General features: G+C 38.3%; 1 protein-coding gene across 2 annotated transcripts in view; it reads left to right on the top strand.

The window, feature by feature from the left end:
* The window catches only part of FBN2 (fibrillin 2), a 285484-nt gene that overhangs the window by 127025 nt on the left and 142607 nt on the right, over window positions 1-15852 (top strand). The window contains exon 7 of one of the 2 annotated variants that reach the window (XM_067731630.1): window positions 5743-5868. The exons of the other annotated variant lie outside the window; for it this stretch is intronic. Coding sequence (XP_067587731.1) covers window positions 5743-5868 — 126 coding nt within the window. The remainder of the gene's footprint in view (window positions 1-5742; window positions 5869-15852) is intronic. 2 annotated transcript variants of the gene reach the window in all.

The following is a 15852-nucleotide window of genomic DNA, read 5'->3' as shown; positions in this document are numbered from 1 at the left end:
GCTAGTATTTTATTGAGGATTTTTGCATCTATGTTCATCAGTGATATTGGCCTGTAGTTTTCTTTCTTTGTGACATCCTTCTCTGGTTTTGATATCAAGGTGATGGTGGCCTCATAGAAGGAATTTGGGAGTGTTCCTCCCTCTGCTATATTTTGGAAGAGTTTGAGAAGGAGAGGTGTTATCTCTTCTCTAAATGTTTGATAGAATTCGCCTGTGAAGCCATCTGGTCCTGGGCTTTTGTTGTTGGAAGATTTTTAATCACAGTTTCAATTTCAGTGCTTGTGACTGGTCTGTTCATATTTTCTATTTCTTCCTGATTCAGTCTTGGCAGGTTGTGCATTTCTAAGAATTTGTCCTTTTCTTCCAGGTTGTCCATTTTATTGGCATAGAGTTGCTTGTAGTAATCTCTCATGATCTTTTGTATTTCTGCAGTGTCAGTTGTTACTTCTTCTTTTTCATTTCTAATTCTATTGATTTGAGTCTTCTCCCTTTTTTTCTTGATGAACCTGGCTAAAGGTTTATCCATTTTGTTTATCTTCTTAAAGAACCAGCTTTTAGTTTTATTGATCTTTGCTATTGTTTCCTTCATTTCTTTTTCATTTATTTCTGATCTGATCTTTATGATTTCTTTCCTTCTGCTAACTTTGGGGGTTTTCTGTTCTTCTTTCTCTAATTGCTTTAGGTGCAAGATTAGGTTGTTTATTCGAGATGTTTCCTGCTTCTTAAGGTGGGCTTGTATTGCTATAAACTTCCCTCTTAGAACTGCTTTTCCTGCATCCCATAGGTTTTGGGTCGTCGTGTCTCCGTTGTCATTTGTTTCTAGGTATTTTTTAATTTCCTCTTTGATTTCTTCAGTGATCACTTCGTTATTAAGTAGTGTATTGTTTAGCCTCCATGTGTTTGTATTTTTTACAGATCTTTTCCTGTAATTGATATCTAGTCTCATGGCGTTGTGGTCAGAAAAGATACTTGATACAATTTCAATTTTCTTAAATTTACCAAGGCTTGATTTGTGACCCAAGATATGATCTATCCTGGAGAATGTTCCATGAACACTTGAGAAAAATGTGTATTCTGTTGTTTTTGGATGGAGTGTCCTATAAATATCAATTAAGTCCATCTTGTTTAATGTATCATTTAAAGCTTGTGTTTCCTTATTTATTTTCATTTTGGATGATCTGTCCATTGGTGAAAGTGGGGTGTTAAAGTCCCCTAGTATGAATGTGTTACTGTCGATTTCCCCTTTTATGGCTGTTAGTATTTGCCTTATGTATTGAGGTGCTCCTATGTTGGGTGCATAAATATTTACAATTGTTATATCTTCTTCTTGGATCGATCCCTTGATCATTATGTAGTGTCCTTATTTGTGTCTTCTAATAGTCTTGATTTTAAAGTCTATTTTGTCTGATATGAGAATTGCTACTCCAGCTTTCTTTTGGTTTCCATTTGCATGGAATATCTTTTTCCATCCCCTTACTTTCAGTCTGTATGTGTCTCTAGGTCTGAAGTGGGTCTCTTGTAGACAGCATATATATGGGTTTTGTTTTTGTATCCATTCAGCCAATCTGTGTCTTTTGGTGGGAGCATTTAGTCCATTTACATTTAAGGTAAGTATCAGTATGTATGTTCCTATTCCCATTTTCTTAATTGTTTTGGGTTCGTTATTATAGGTTTTTTCCTTCTCTTGTGTTTCTTGCCTAGAGAAGTTCCTTTAGCATTTGTTCTAAAGCTGGTTTGGTGGTGCTGAACTCTCTCAGCTTTTGCTTGTCTGTAAAGGTTTTAATTTCTCTATCAAATCTGAATGAGATCCTTGCTGTGTAGAGTAATCTTGGTTGCAGGTTTTTCTCCTTCATCACTTTCAGTATGTCCTGCCACTCCCTTCTGGCTTGCAGAGTTTCTGCTGAGAGATCAGCTGTTAACCTTATGGGGATTCCCTTGTGTGTTATTTTTTGTTTTTCCTTTGCTGCTTTTAATATGCTTTCTTTGTATTTAATTTTTGACAGTTTGATTAATATGTGTCTTGGCGTATTACTCCTTGGATTTATCCTGTATGGGACTCTCTGTGCTTCCTGGACTTGATTAACTATTTCCTTTCCCATATTAGGGAAATTTTCAACTATAATCTCTTCAAATATCTTCTCAGTCCCTTTCTTTTTCTCTTCTTCTTCTGGAACCCCTATAATTTGAATGTTGGTGTGATTAGTGTTGTCCCAGAGGTCTCTGAGACTGTCCTCAGTTCTTTTCATTCTTTTTTCTTTATTCTGCTCTGCAGTAGTTATTTCCACTCTTTTATCTTCCAGGTCACTTATCCGTTCTTCTACCTCAGTTATTCTGCTATTGATCCCATGTAGAATCTTTTTCATTTCATTTAGTGTGTTGTTCATCATTGTTTGTTTCATCTTTAGTTCTTCTAGGTCCTTGTTAAATATTTCTTGCATTTTGTCCATGCTATTTCCAAGATTTTGGATCATCTTTACTATCATTATTCTGAATTCTTTTTCAGGTAGACTGCCTATTTCCTCTTCATTTGTTAGGTCTGGTGCATTTTTATCTTGCTACTTCATCTGCTGTGTGTTTTTCTGTCTTCTCATTTTGCTTATCATACTGTGTTTGGGGGTCTCTTTTTTGCAGGCTGCAGGTTCGTAGTTCCCCTTGTTTTTGATGTCTGTCTCCAGTGGCTAAGGTTGGTTCAGTGGGTTGTGTAGGCTTCCTGGTGGAGGGGAGTAGTGCCTGTGTTCTGGTGGATGAGGCTGAGTCTTGTCTCTCTAGTGGGCAGGTCCACGTCTGGTGGTGTGTTTTGGGGTGTCTGTGGAGTTATTTTGATTTTAGGCAGCCTCTCTGCTAATGGGTGGGGCTGTGTTCCTGTTTTGCTAGTTGTTTGGCATAAGATGTCCAGCACTGTAGCTTGCTGGTCGTTGAGTGAAGCTGGGTGCTGGTGTTGAGATGGAGATCTCTGGGAGATTTTCACCGTTTGATATTATGTGGAGCTGGGAGGTCTCTTGTGGACCAGTGTCCTGAAGTTGGCTCTCCCACTTCAGAGGCACAGCACTGACTCCTGGCTGCAGCATCAAGAGCCTTTCATCCACACGACTTAGAATAAAAGGGAGAAAAAGTAGAGAGAAAGAATTAATAGAAGTAGGAAGAAAGAAAGAAAGAAAGAAAGGAGGGAAGGAAGGAAGGAAGAAAGAAAGAAAGAAGGAAAGAAAGGAGGGAGGGAGGAAGGAAGGAAGGAGGGAAGGAAAAAAGAAAGAAAGATACAGTAAAATAAAATAAAGTATAATGAAGTTATTAAATTAAAAAATAATTATTTGGAAAAAAAGGGACAGATAGAACCTTAGGACAAATGGTGGAAGCAAAGCTATATAGACAAAATCTCACACAGAAGCTTACACATACACACTCACAAAAAGAGGTAAAGGGGAAAAAATCATAAATCTTGCTCTCAAAGTCCACCTCCTCAATTTGGGATGATTGTTTGTCTAAAGGAGGGAAGGAAGGAAGGAAGGAAAGAAAGAAAGGAAAGAAAGAAAGAAAGAAAGAAAGAAAGAAAGAAAGGTACAGTATAATAAAGTTATTAAAATTATTAAGAAAAAGTAAAAAAAAAAAAGGACGGATAGAACCCTAGGACAAATGGTGGAAGCAAAGATATACAGACAAAATCTCACACAGAAGCATACACATACACACTCACAAAAAGAGGAAAAGGGGAAAAAATCATAGATCTTGCTCTTGAAGTCCACCTCCCCTTGTCTATTCGTGTATTCCACAGATGCAGGGTACATCAAGTTGATTGTGGAGCTTTAATCCGCTGCTTCTGAGGCTACTGGGAGAGATTTCCCTTTCTCTTCTTTGTTCTGACAGCTCACAGGGGCTCAGCTTTGGGTTTGGCCCCGCCTGTGCGTGTAGGTCGCTGGAGGGCGTCTGTTTTTTGCTCAGACAGGACGGGGTTAAAGGAGCCGCTGATTCGGGGGCTCTGGCGCACTCAGGCCGGGGGGGAGAGAGGGGCACGGCGTGTGGGGCAGGCCTGCGGCGGCAGAGGCCAGCGTGACGTTGCACCCGCCTGAGGCCCGTCGTGCGTTCTCCGCAGGAAGTTGTCCCTGGATCCTGGGAACCTGGCAGTGGCGGGCTGCACAGGCTCCCCGGAAGAGGGGTGTGGCTAGTGACCGGTGCTCGCACACAGGCCCCTTGGTGGCGGCAGCAGCACCCTTAGCCCCGTCTCTGGGGCCCGCGCTTTTAGCCGCGGTTCGCGCCTGTCTGTGGAGTCCGCGCGTTTAGCTGCGGCTCACACCCGTCTCTGGGGTCCGCCATTTTAGCCGCGGCTCGCTCCCGTCTCTGGGGTTCGCGCTTTTATCCGCGGCTCGCGCCCGTCTTTGGGGTTCGCGCTTTTAGCCGCAGCTCGCGCCGGTCTCTGGGGTTCGCGCTTTTAGCCGCAGCTCGCGCCCGTCTCTGGGGTCCGCGTTTTTAGCCGCGGCTCGCGCCCGTCTCTGGAGTTCCTTTAAGCAGCGCTCTTAAACCCCTCTCCTCACGCACCAGGAAACAAAGAGGGAAGAAAAAGTCTCTTGCCTCTTGGGCAGCTCCAGACCTTTGCCCGGACTCCCTCCCGGCTAGCCGTGGTGCACTAACCCCTTCAGGCTGTGGTCACGCCGCCAACCCCAGTCCTCTCCCGGAGCTCCGACCAAAGCCCGAGCCTCAGCTCGCAGCCCCGCCCGCCCCGGCGGGTGAGCAGACAAGCCTCTTGGGCTGGTGAGTGCCGGTCGGCCCTGATTCTCTGTGCGGGGATCTCCCCACTTTGCCCTCCGTTCCCCTGTTGCTGTGCTCTCCTCCGCAGCTCCAAAGCTTCCCCCTCTGCCTCCCGCAGTCTCCGCCCGCGAAGGGGCTTCCTAGCGTGTGGAAACCGTTCCTCCTTCACAGATCCCTCCCACTGGTGCAGGTGCCGTCCCTATTCTTTTGTCTCTGTTTTTTCTTTTGCCTTACCCAGGTACGTGGGGGGTTTCTTGCCTTTTGGGAGGTCTGAGGTCTTCTGCCAGCGTTCAGTAGGTGTTCTGTAGGAGTTGCTCCACGAGTAGATGTATTTCTGGTGTATCTGTGGGGAGGAAGGTGATCTCCGCGTCTTACTCTTCCGCCATCTTTCCCTCCGCCCCTCGTTTTCCTTCTTATGATGTCTTTGTCTGGCTTTGGTTTCAGGGTGATGCCAGCTCAATAAAATGGGTTGGGCAGTGTCTTCTCTTTCTGTATGAATTTGTGTACAACTGGTATTGTTTCTTTCTTAAATGTTTGAAAGAATTTAACAGCAAAGCCACTAGACCTGAAGTTTTCTTTGGGCAAAGATTTTAAACTATGAATTAAATTACTTTAATAGATGTACGTCTAGTCATATTATCTGTTTGTTCACCTGAGGTGGTGAGAAGTTGGAGGATGCTGAGTGCCCATCACCGGGAGAGTAAGCACACTAAGTGTTCTGCAGCAAATCAAAGCAAGGGATTGGTTGCCCACATAACAATATGGATGGTTTGTAGAAACAAAATTCTAAAAGAAAAAATCAAGAAACAAAATGAGATCTTTAACATATACCATTTATATAAGTTAAAATGCATGCATACAAAGGGATCCTGACTCCTCACACCTCATTCTCTTGCGAACAAGCGAATATCTTCTGTGCATTCAAGAAATATGTATGTACAAATAGACATAGATATTGTGAAAATCAATGATATCTATATTGAAAATACTTTCTTCTTACAGACGTTGACGAATGCCAGGCTATTCCTGGGATATGCCAGGGAGGAAACTGCATCAATACAGTGGGCTCTTTTGAATGCAAATGTCCTGCTGGTCACAAGCAGAGTGAAACTACTCAGAAATGTGAAGGTAAGGGTCTCTATTTTGAGGGACATGTCTAATTGTTGACTCTGAATCCAAGAAAAACATGACTTCATTTTGAGTTTTGGAGGATTTAATCACAATTGTAATTATTTATTTTAATATGAAAGTGAAGGAATAACCTTAGAGTAGTTTTGTATTAGTTTGTGTAATTAATGGGGTTGATTTGGAAAAAGAGCCAATGATCATTTTACATTTGTTATCTCAGTTTGTTTTAGTAAGAGTCAGAGTAATCCAGCCATTTATATTTTTTCCTTAATGAAATAGTTTTCTATTTCACTTATGAAATTATATCAAACATTAAAATTGGGTACAGACTAGTTCCGAGGAACAAGGAGAGTGTTTGATTATACGTGAGAAGGCACAGCCGCCGATTGATGAGAGTGGTTGTGACATTTCCATTAATCATCCAACAATGTATTACTTCTTAGTTGAAATGGAATGAGCCTTTTCTACAGCACGTTTCATAAAAACAACATATAGAACCAAGACACAGTTTGGCGAAAGTCAGTGCCACTCTATTCGCACTTGTCTATGTTCTTTAGGAAAGGGGGCTATTGATGTAATGTAGGCGCCACCTGGAGCCCTGAATCCAGTCGTCTCTTTCCTTATTTCCTGCCCAGGCAGCCAAATCCATTTAACCAAAGCCGAGAAAAAATTATGTGATTTAATGTTTGGGATTGGTGGGGAATAGTATGATTGGAAGAAGTGGTGATTAGAATTTGAAAGCTAAGGATTTTATGAAGCCTTTACTTTGTGTCTAAGTCATATTTATTTGAATAGGTCTTAAAAGTGAGTATTATCAATTTTCTTTGGGTTATAGTGTCTCTTTATGTAAAAGATCAAGTGGTGTTTCCTTACATAAAATTATTTAGTGTAATTGGTGGCATAATATATCTGGAAAGACTATAAACTGTTGCTACACTCAGTTACAGGTTTTGAATTATAGTCAGCTTACATATAGTTTATGTAGTATCAATGCAAAAGTGTTGCCATAAGTTTAAAGCTACTGTTTGTTCTAAATAAAAATACGATGATAGCAATTACTTTTGACCAACTGTCAAAGGTAAGATTTTAATTTTTTATGTGGATTACAATGAATGTGAAATATAGAAGTACTAAAAGATTTAGTTTCAAATGATGCCCTCCCTATTTCTATTATAGCACATTTTATATTTCTGTTCATATGGCAATGAAATTCTCCAAAGAAATCTTTTTCAGTCTGTAAGTTACTAGATCTGTTCAGAAATAAGAAAGGTAACTCTAGAGCTTTGAATATGTCATTAGGGGAGTGGTGGTAGCATTAACAAGAAACTGCAAAGTCATGTTAATAACTTTGAAAAATTGTGTTATTGATTTTTTTGTATGTGTATTTGTTTATTGACCATCTCACTTCAACACTTGAGTAAGATCGTTGAGGACAAAAACTCTGTCTTGGTTCATGTTATATCAAAGAGACTGGAACAGTTCCTGATATATCGTAAGCTATATTGATTCATTGGGAACAGGCTAGATAATAAGTTAAGTTCTTTTACTTGGGTTGAATATCCAAAAGAAAAGAAAATATGGGGCCAGAGTTGAAATTGTTTTTGGAAAGAGGCCAGTAATCTTCATGATGGGAATTTTTCCTTCATCTGACTTTTTTTTTCACTTTCTTAATAATCTTATTTTACTTTGGTTGCAGTTCAAAAACCAAGAGCATGAACCTTAAGTGCAGTTTAGCATTTTTAGATTTTTGTGTCATTGTCCCTCTTTGGTCACCTGCAGGAAATGCTTTTGAGGTCAGGGACCTTCACTCTCTATTTAAGAGGAAGAACTATCTTCTGCTTGTTCATTGGGATATCTTCTTAACTAAAATCTTATCCTAAAAGGCTTGTTCTACTGGAAGTTTGAACATATATAGTTTATACTAAAATGAAAAAAAAATGGTGAAGGAGCATTCATCTCCTAATTTAATGTTTGAAACCTGTGACTCTGTATCTATCATTGAGGCCTGTTTTGTTTCACATCATTAGTCGGGTGGATTCTTTTTTCTCATGTTCAGTTATAGGCTACTGTCCGAGCAGTTAATCTGAGTCCAAAGCAGAAAGGAATATATGTTTCTCTCTCTCTGTTTGTCTGTAAAAGAATCAGTTATTTTCCCCCATCACTAAGTTAGTATCCCAGATTCAATAATACCTCTCATGTCTACAGAAGTCATATCTTATTTCTCCTGGGCCAGATTGCCTACAAAACCTTTTCCTAATTCTGTCATACAGTGGGCAAAATTATTCTTTGGTGGAATAAACTATTTATTCACATCCAGAAAGAAAGTTGTTTCAGTTATTTACGCTTTTCAAAGATTCATTCATCTAAATGTCTGTTTAATTTAAATGAAGAAGAAAAGCAGAACATATCAATATAATGTGAAATGGTGTATCAGAAGACTGTTCACATTTTTCTTTTTTATAATAAAATATGTTATTTTGAATTTCAGTCCACTTGGATAAAGCACAAGTAGGTACCAGATGTCCTTACATGATCCCTCCTCCCAGACTATACCTTCTCTGACATTCCTTGAGCTAGTTATTCTTTCCTGGCTTAAATGGAAGGCAGGAAAATAGCATCACTGTATTGGAAAGTTTCCCTTCCGTGGCCCTTTACATGTCAAATAGTTGTTTGCAATTTATTCTGAAGGGTCTTCAGCTTTGCTCCATTACCACAGTATTTAGTTGTTTGGGATTTGTGACAACAAATGTATTTATTTATGCTCATGAAACTCATGAAAGTTGTTGGCACAGTATCGTTAGCTGCTGTTCCAACGCTGATAAACCGTGGAAAATAAACGTCTGTGCTAAACTGAAAGGTACTTACTTTTACTCATATTACCAAAAGTGTATTAACTTTAAAATAAATAATAAATAAATTCATTGACTATTTCTCCCAAAGAAAACTACATATTAAAAATTGAGATTCAAGTAAGGGGACTGTAAACATTGGAAAACGTTTTAGGTCGTTAATTTAAAAAACACAGAACTAGCTTTTAAATCTTCTTAAGAAATTTGCAACACTGTAGTTAAAACATAAATCCCCTCTCCCTTAAATAAGAAAGCCCACGCTGTTAAACTCAAATCTACTTTCTGCTCTCATAACAAATAAGGTATTCCTCTATCACAACACTTTTTATTGTGCATTATTAGTAATTTTTTGTCTGAGTCTGCCTGCAGGTAATTTGTGCCAAAATAACATATTAATAAAAGCTAATATTTATGGAGCACTTAATTTATTCTCGACTATACTTAAACCACTTTACATGGGTTTTCTTATTAAATCATAATACAGTGCTGTGAGGTTGGTTACTATTATTAACCCACTTTACAGAAGAAGAGACTGAGGCACAGAGAGTCTGAGTGACTTTTGCAAGGTTTAATGGCTAGGAAACCATGGAGCCAGGGGTCCAACCTGCTAGATTCATTCCAGAGCTTTCACTCTCAGCAAGCTCTGTTGAGCAAGCAAAGGTGGGTGACCGGGCAGCACACACTCCAACTCATGGACTGTATTTACAGGGGGAAACTCATGGAGACAGCAGAAGCAACAGGGGTACCTGTTTGCTCATTGCATTCTGTGGTCATGCCCTGCAATCCAGCAAGGTCAGAGTTAGACCCATTTCGGTGATCCTTGTACTGGCTGTGGAGATTTTGCTATATTTTCTGTTTATTAAAATGAAAGTTTATTATGTACCACTGTGCTAAAATAATCCATTCTTTATGACTTTAGAATTGAAATTGCAGGGGAAGGAGAACAACAGTAGGGAAAATTGGAACCGAACTAATTCTGTCTTTATTCACAGAAGGGAGTCAATAGCAGAGGTCTAGAGAAATTAATAGTAAAAGAGGAAGAGGTCAGGGTGTTAATACAATGAAGCTGATTATAATTTGCTTTTGGCAAAAATATAAGTATTATTTTAAAGGGTGTATGTAGTAGTTGTATTGTGAAGAAACATGTTCTTAAATCATCTTTAAACAAAAAGCTGCAAAAATCCTGGTCATCAACTGCAAATGAGCTTCATGGCCCAGTGAAATCACAGCTGATGCAGGAGTCAAAACACAGGCTGCTCCTTTGCAAATAGGTAGGTTAGGACTTTTAAAGTAGGAAACAGGTCAATCTAGCTCTACTTTATGGTGATTGCATTTGTCTATTTCAGGATTTCTTTTCTCTCTACACACACATATACACACATCTACCTACATATCTATGCTCCCTCTCTCTCTCAGTTGCACAGAATTTTATTCATCACCGTATTTGTTTCATGGCATAATCTCATTATTATTCCACACAAACCCTGCTTTCTTTTTTTCTTTGATTCCCTATCTAAAAGTGTGGAGCAATTTCAGAGGCTTCCACTTGGCCTTCCTCACTATAATAGCTCTTGCCCTACAGGCCAAGTGCTGTCTGTGCCAGTTGTGCCAACTAATAGGTGTGTTCCGACTAATTAGACATTTGAGGTCTTGGGAAGTGAATACTGGCTGGGTCCGTGCACCCAGTGGACCCACTGTGACCTGAACCTGGTCCAGAGCTTCATTCATTGCCTGGCTCTTCTGTATCCTCATACTAATGTGGGACCATGATGCCACCTCCAGGTGTCAGTGTCATTTCAGACCCTGTGTCCAAGGGTCCTCTCAATGTTTGGGTGTCATAGCCTGCTTTTTTAAGTTGCTTTAAATAATGTAATAAGTACCCATGAAACTACCAAAAATAAAAGCCAGGGCCAGGATAATAACCCGTATTGATCATGGTGCTCCCTCAACCACACTTTGTATCTGGATTCTACATTTTTTTGGCTTTTTTTAGATGGTTGTATTACACCTATAGATATTTCACTTATTATTGTTAATTATTATTTCAGTTTTTAAAATTTTACAAAAAAATTTTGATCTGTGTGGAGCTTTTATTATAATGAAATGGTTCATCTATATAGTTGCATGTTGTTCTAGTTCATTCTTTAGAATAGGATATAATATTCCATTATGTGGCTTTATCTTAGTGTGTTTATCCACTTTCTCACTGATGGGCATCGTTTTCTGGTTCTTCCTATTGTGAATAGTGGTCAGTATACTTGCAGACACACATACGCTGATTTTCCGGAGGGATATCTACCTCTCTTTTTGATCCCTTCATTTCCCAAAGGGTGACTCATTCACATTTCCACTAGGATTGATGTCTGTGTAGGCAGCTTAGGTCACAAGGCTTAGCATGCTGAGCCTTGTTTCCACCTACTGTTGTTTGATGCCTGATTGGGGCACAAAGAGCCTGACACTCTGCAGTTAGGGTGCCTCCCCCCTCATCCCAGGCCTGTGTGCTGCCTTTCAGAGAAGCATCTGCTGAGCGATCAGTGAGCCCACTCTGGCTCACAGGGCTAGACTCCCATCTTCTAAATTACTCCTTAGGTCTTTTCCTCGAGGCTTTGAGCTCATGATACAGATTAAGAAATCATACAGGAGAAGCAAAGATACTGCAAACATTTCCATATCTTGTTAGTTTTTGTTTTGCACATGTTACAATTTATTTATATTTTCCCAAAGCATTAAGCATGACCTACTCTTTTTTTTTAATTGAGGTATATACTTCACTTAGAATATTAAATTAGTTTCAGGTATACATCATAGTGATTCAATATTTTTATAGGTTATACTCCACTTAAAGTTATTGCAAAATAATGGCTATATTTCCCTGTGCTCTACAATATATCCTTGTTGCTTATCTATTTTATACATAGTAGTTTGTGTACCATACACCTATCTTGCCCCTCCCACCTTCCCTCTCTCCACTGATATTCACTGGTTTGTTTTCTATATCTGTGAGTCTGCTTCTGTTTTGCACATACATTCGTTTTATTTTTTAGATTCCACATATAAGTGATAACATACAATATTTGTCTTTCTCTGACTAATTTCAGAAAGCATAATTCTCTCTAGTTCCATCCATGTTGTTGCGAATGGTAAATTTTCATTTTTTATGGCTGAGTAATATTCCATTATATCTTCTTTATCTATCGTATGTTGATGGACACTTGGGTTGTTTCCGTATCTTGGCTTTTGAAGCATCACCTCATCTGCAGCATAGCATTTTCCTGGCAACAGCCTTCAATATTCAGTCTCATTTTTGAGGTATATTAATAGAAGGGATGGAGCCTATAATAGCCCAAACGCCTCCTTGAGAACAGGATTAAATTCTGGGCAAGTCCAGCACACTGGCAAAGATTGCTAAAGCTCATTTTCCTAAGTTAACCTGATCTTAGTCCCCAGCCTCCTTCTTCCCAGTTCCCCATACCCTCTCCCCTGGAAACAAAGTTATTAATTTTATAACACAGGGACAATAATGGAAACTTTATTTAAATGGAACTACTAGCTCTGAGAATCAAAGCCTGGCTCAACTTGCCATTGCTTCCTGTGTGTGCTAAGCAAAAATGACATCCAGCAAGTTCCCTGTGTTTTCATTTCTCTCTCTCTCTTTCTCCCCGCCCCCCCATAGAAGGTAGACAGTGACTTGTAATCAAATGAATTGATAGTAAAAGTTCTTTGCACTAAGGAATCTGCTTTTCATGATGCATTTATCTTGGGAGGCAGAGCCTTGAGTGGCTTAGAAATTTTTTGCATATATGTTAAGAGTTAAAATCTAAAATGGAAATCTGAAGCATTTATGCTTTCATAACCATTTGGGAAGGGCATATGGGCCAGGTTAGCAGTGGGGTTTTCAATTTTGACTTTAGAAGCCCCCCATGTGTCTCATGAATGGAAATGTCACATCCAAGAAAGTGAGGCCAGCAGGCAAGAATGATAGGAAGTCCAGAGGAGCAGCCAAACAGCAGCCTGGGGCTGACATTTGAGGCAAAATCAGCACATATCACTTTCTAGGGTATTTATCAGAAGTTGCCAGTCTAAACTCTTTCAGCTTCTTCTCACAAATGACTTCTGCTATTAAAATGCATGCATTAAGTAACTTGGGCACTACTTTGGCAATCTTAGGCAACTCACAGCAATATTTCATACTGAGTTACTGAAGTGACATCTCTCCCTTAATTTAAACCTAAATGAAATGGTTTTCATGGAAAGTTGCACACATACTTTTCCACGAAAGCCTGAAGGAGAAAGAGTTCTTTATTTACGGCATTATGGGTAGCATCATCATTACAGACATGAGGTCTGTGAAAAATACATATTCCAAAAGAAAATTATGTAACAAAAAGATATTCTTTAGCTTGTGATCTAGGTTTTGAATCAATTAGAAAAAAAATTAGAAATATTCAGGTCACATTTTAACTTTTTTTTAAATGTGATTTTTTAAAAATCTTTATTGGAGTATAATTGCTTTACAATTTAACTTTCTTTTACAAGAAATTTATTTTTTAAAGTTTTCATTCCAAGAACAAGAGGAAAATTGTAGAGAGAAATGACAATTTAAGTTTCAAGTACAATTCAGGAAATAAATGTGGAGAGAGAGGAGAGCATAGGAGCAAATAGTACAAGATTTGGGGCCCAAATGTCAGGGTCTGTGCTTCAGCAGCATGTGGGGACTGTGTGATCTCAAGCAAATTAATGCCTTTATCTTTACAGTAGAGATAATAATGGTCTTTTCTATATAAGGTTTTTATGAGTATTATATAAGATAAAGAAAGCATTTGGCCTTTTTTAGGTCTTTGTTAAAGATGGCAGGGATATATAGCATAGACAATTTAATTATAAAAGATTCAATAAACCATGTGATTTGAGATCTTAAAAAAATAATTGTAAAAGAGTTCTAATATAACATTTCAGTTATTACTTGTAGTACAGTTTCCTATAAATAAACTCTTTTAATCTTAAACAAAACAAAACAAAATTGACCTACTGGAGCATATATTTGCCTACTCTGACCAAAGTATTAACAAACAATGAAATGGACTCAAACCCATCATCATGATGAAGGAACATGGAACTGGGGATTTAAGATTATCCATTAATTCCTGACGTCTCACCCTGTTTTTACTCCTCTAGCCCCAGTTTCACCCAAATTACAGAAATGGATATTTGAGGCCCAGGGGACTTTTATTTATTTAGCATAACACAATGGTCAGGAAATTGTATTTTAGTGGATTCAGGGAAATTTTCCCAAATGGTGGAACCAGTGTTTCCCCAGTGCCATTGTATATTTAAATCCCTTTTTAAATAAATATGAAAAAAAGCATGGTAAAGTAATTTACATGATTCTTGCAGTTCACTTTCTGCTGAAGATCACTGGAAAAATTGAGAGCCTGCAAAAAACCGTTCTCAGAGATGCAAAAGTAGGTGTGTGTTAGTGATAGAAAAATCTGTTCTACCCTGGAATGAAAGGATCAGGTGAACATTTTGAGCTTTGACATTAGAAAAAAAAAGATATAAACTCAAATATGCTCCCTCATTTATTCATTTTACTAAGTCATTGCTGTTTTATAGTAGAAATGTAAAGGCAATAATGCAGGCCAAAATAAACAAAATAAAATGCTGGTTTTACAATATTCTCGATATGTAAATTTAGCTTCTACTGAAAGAGAGAGAGAGAGAGAGAGAAAAGCTATCTCACAAATTACCATGGCTCAGTGCCCGAAGGAAATTAGTCTACTCTAAAGAAATGTCCTGTGTAGTCAGGTAAAAATGTAACAAAATTTGATATATAATACCTTGATCCATGACTGCATTTTTTACAAGTGTTGTCAGTTACTGACCTTGTGTATACTACATTCACCACCTAGGCATGGAAAAATGTATGAAGGACTGGTGAAAATTTTTAGGAGCTACTAATTAATTTTAGAGCTTCCATTTTAGTCAAGATATAAATAAACAAAGCTGTGATAATGCTTAAGCTGTGTTTCTTTCATAGTCCCAAATTAGGAATCTCTCTTTCTATTAAATATAATCCTTTCATATTTCAGTGTAAAGTGTTTCTCATCTATACTCTGCCTTTGCTAGATTTAAGTGCAATTAATCAAGGATAATATAAATGATTTTGAAAATTTTAACTATAGTCTCCTGCTGTATTGGTCAAAAGGTCAAGTAAATTGTTTCTCCAAGTACCTGTTGTTTTACTTACTTCCAGAAGACAACTATTTTAAGCAGCTCTTATTTCAAGGACACAGAATTTAAAATAAACAAATGAATAAATTTAGTTATAGTATGTGCAAGTTTCTTTCAGTGTCATCATATGGATATTATATGAGTTACTGTGTTTTCTGTGTAAGCTTTGGTTTTCCTGATGGACGGTGGTTTCATATTTCACATGTTAACATGTCTTTTTCAGTTTAACTATGAAAGCTGTCTGAGTATATTTTTGTCTCAGTCCAGCAGCAGTGCACATAGGACAAATGCAGGGCAAAGTTGCGGGTTTGTACAGTCTAGCGTGGCTGAATTCTGGTGATTGGCAGAAGACAATTTGGGCAATGTTTACTAACAGCTGTACACCATCATACTAAATTTAGTACGGCTTGATTTAACTAGCTGTAGCTGATGCTAATCTGAAGCATAAACATATTTTTAAGCTTTAGGTTTCAACTTCCAAATTCTTGGAAATGCTACCAGGAGTATGTGACTATAAATCAAAATTTCCCTTCTCTAATTTGTGATAGAATATCATATAAGAGTTCATATCACATAGAAGTAAACAGCTTTTCATTTTGTTCTTATATGTATTAGGGATTATGGTGAGGACTTTCTTATCCAGCAAAATCAGTACTATTTGCTAGTTAATAAAAAATGAAAAGAGAAGATAATAAAAGTGATACATCCTTTAACATTTCAGTTTAACTTAAAACTTTGTGTTGACCTTCGTTTTCCAATCTTCTGTTACAGGGAGTGGGCCTTCTTTTTGAGAGTGGTTTCCCAAATGACCTCAGGAACTTTCATTGTCTCATAAACCTCCCCCAGATGCTTATGATTTCCAGTTTCATTTCTTTAAATTAAAGCAAACTCAAGGCACTCTTGA

The sequence above is a fragment of the Pseudorca crassidens genome, chromosome 3, assembly GCF_039906515.1.
Source record: "Pseudorca crassidens isolate mPseCra1 chromosome 3, mPseCra1.hap1, whole genome shotgun sequence".
Lineage (NCBI taxonomy): Eukaryota > Metazoa > Chordata > Mammalia > Artiodactyla > Delphinidae > Pseudorca > Pseudorca crassidens.
Note: the sequence above shows the minus strand (reverse complement) of the source record. Positions and strands in the feature narration are given on the sequence as shown.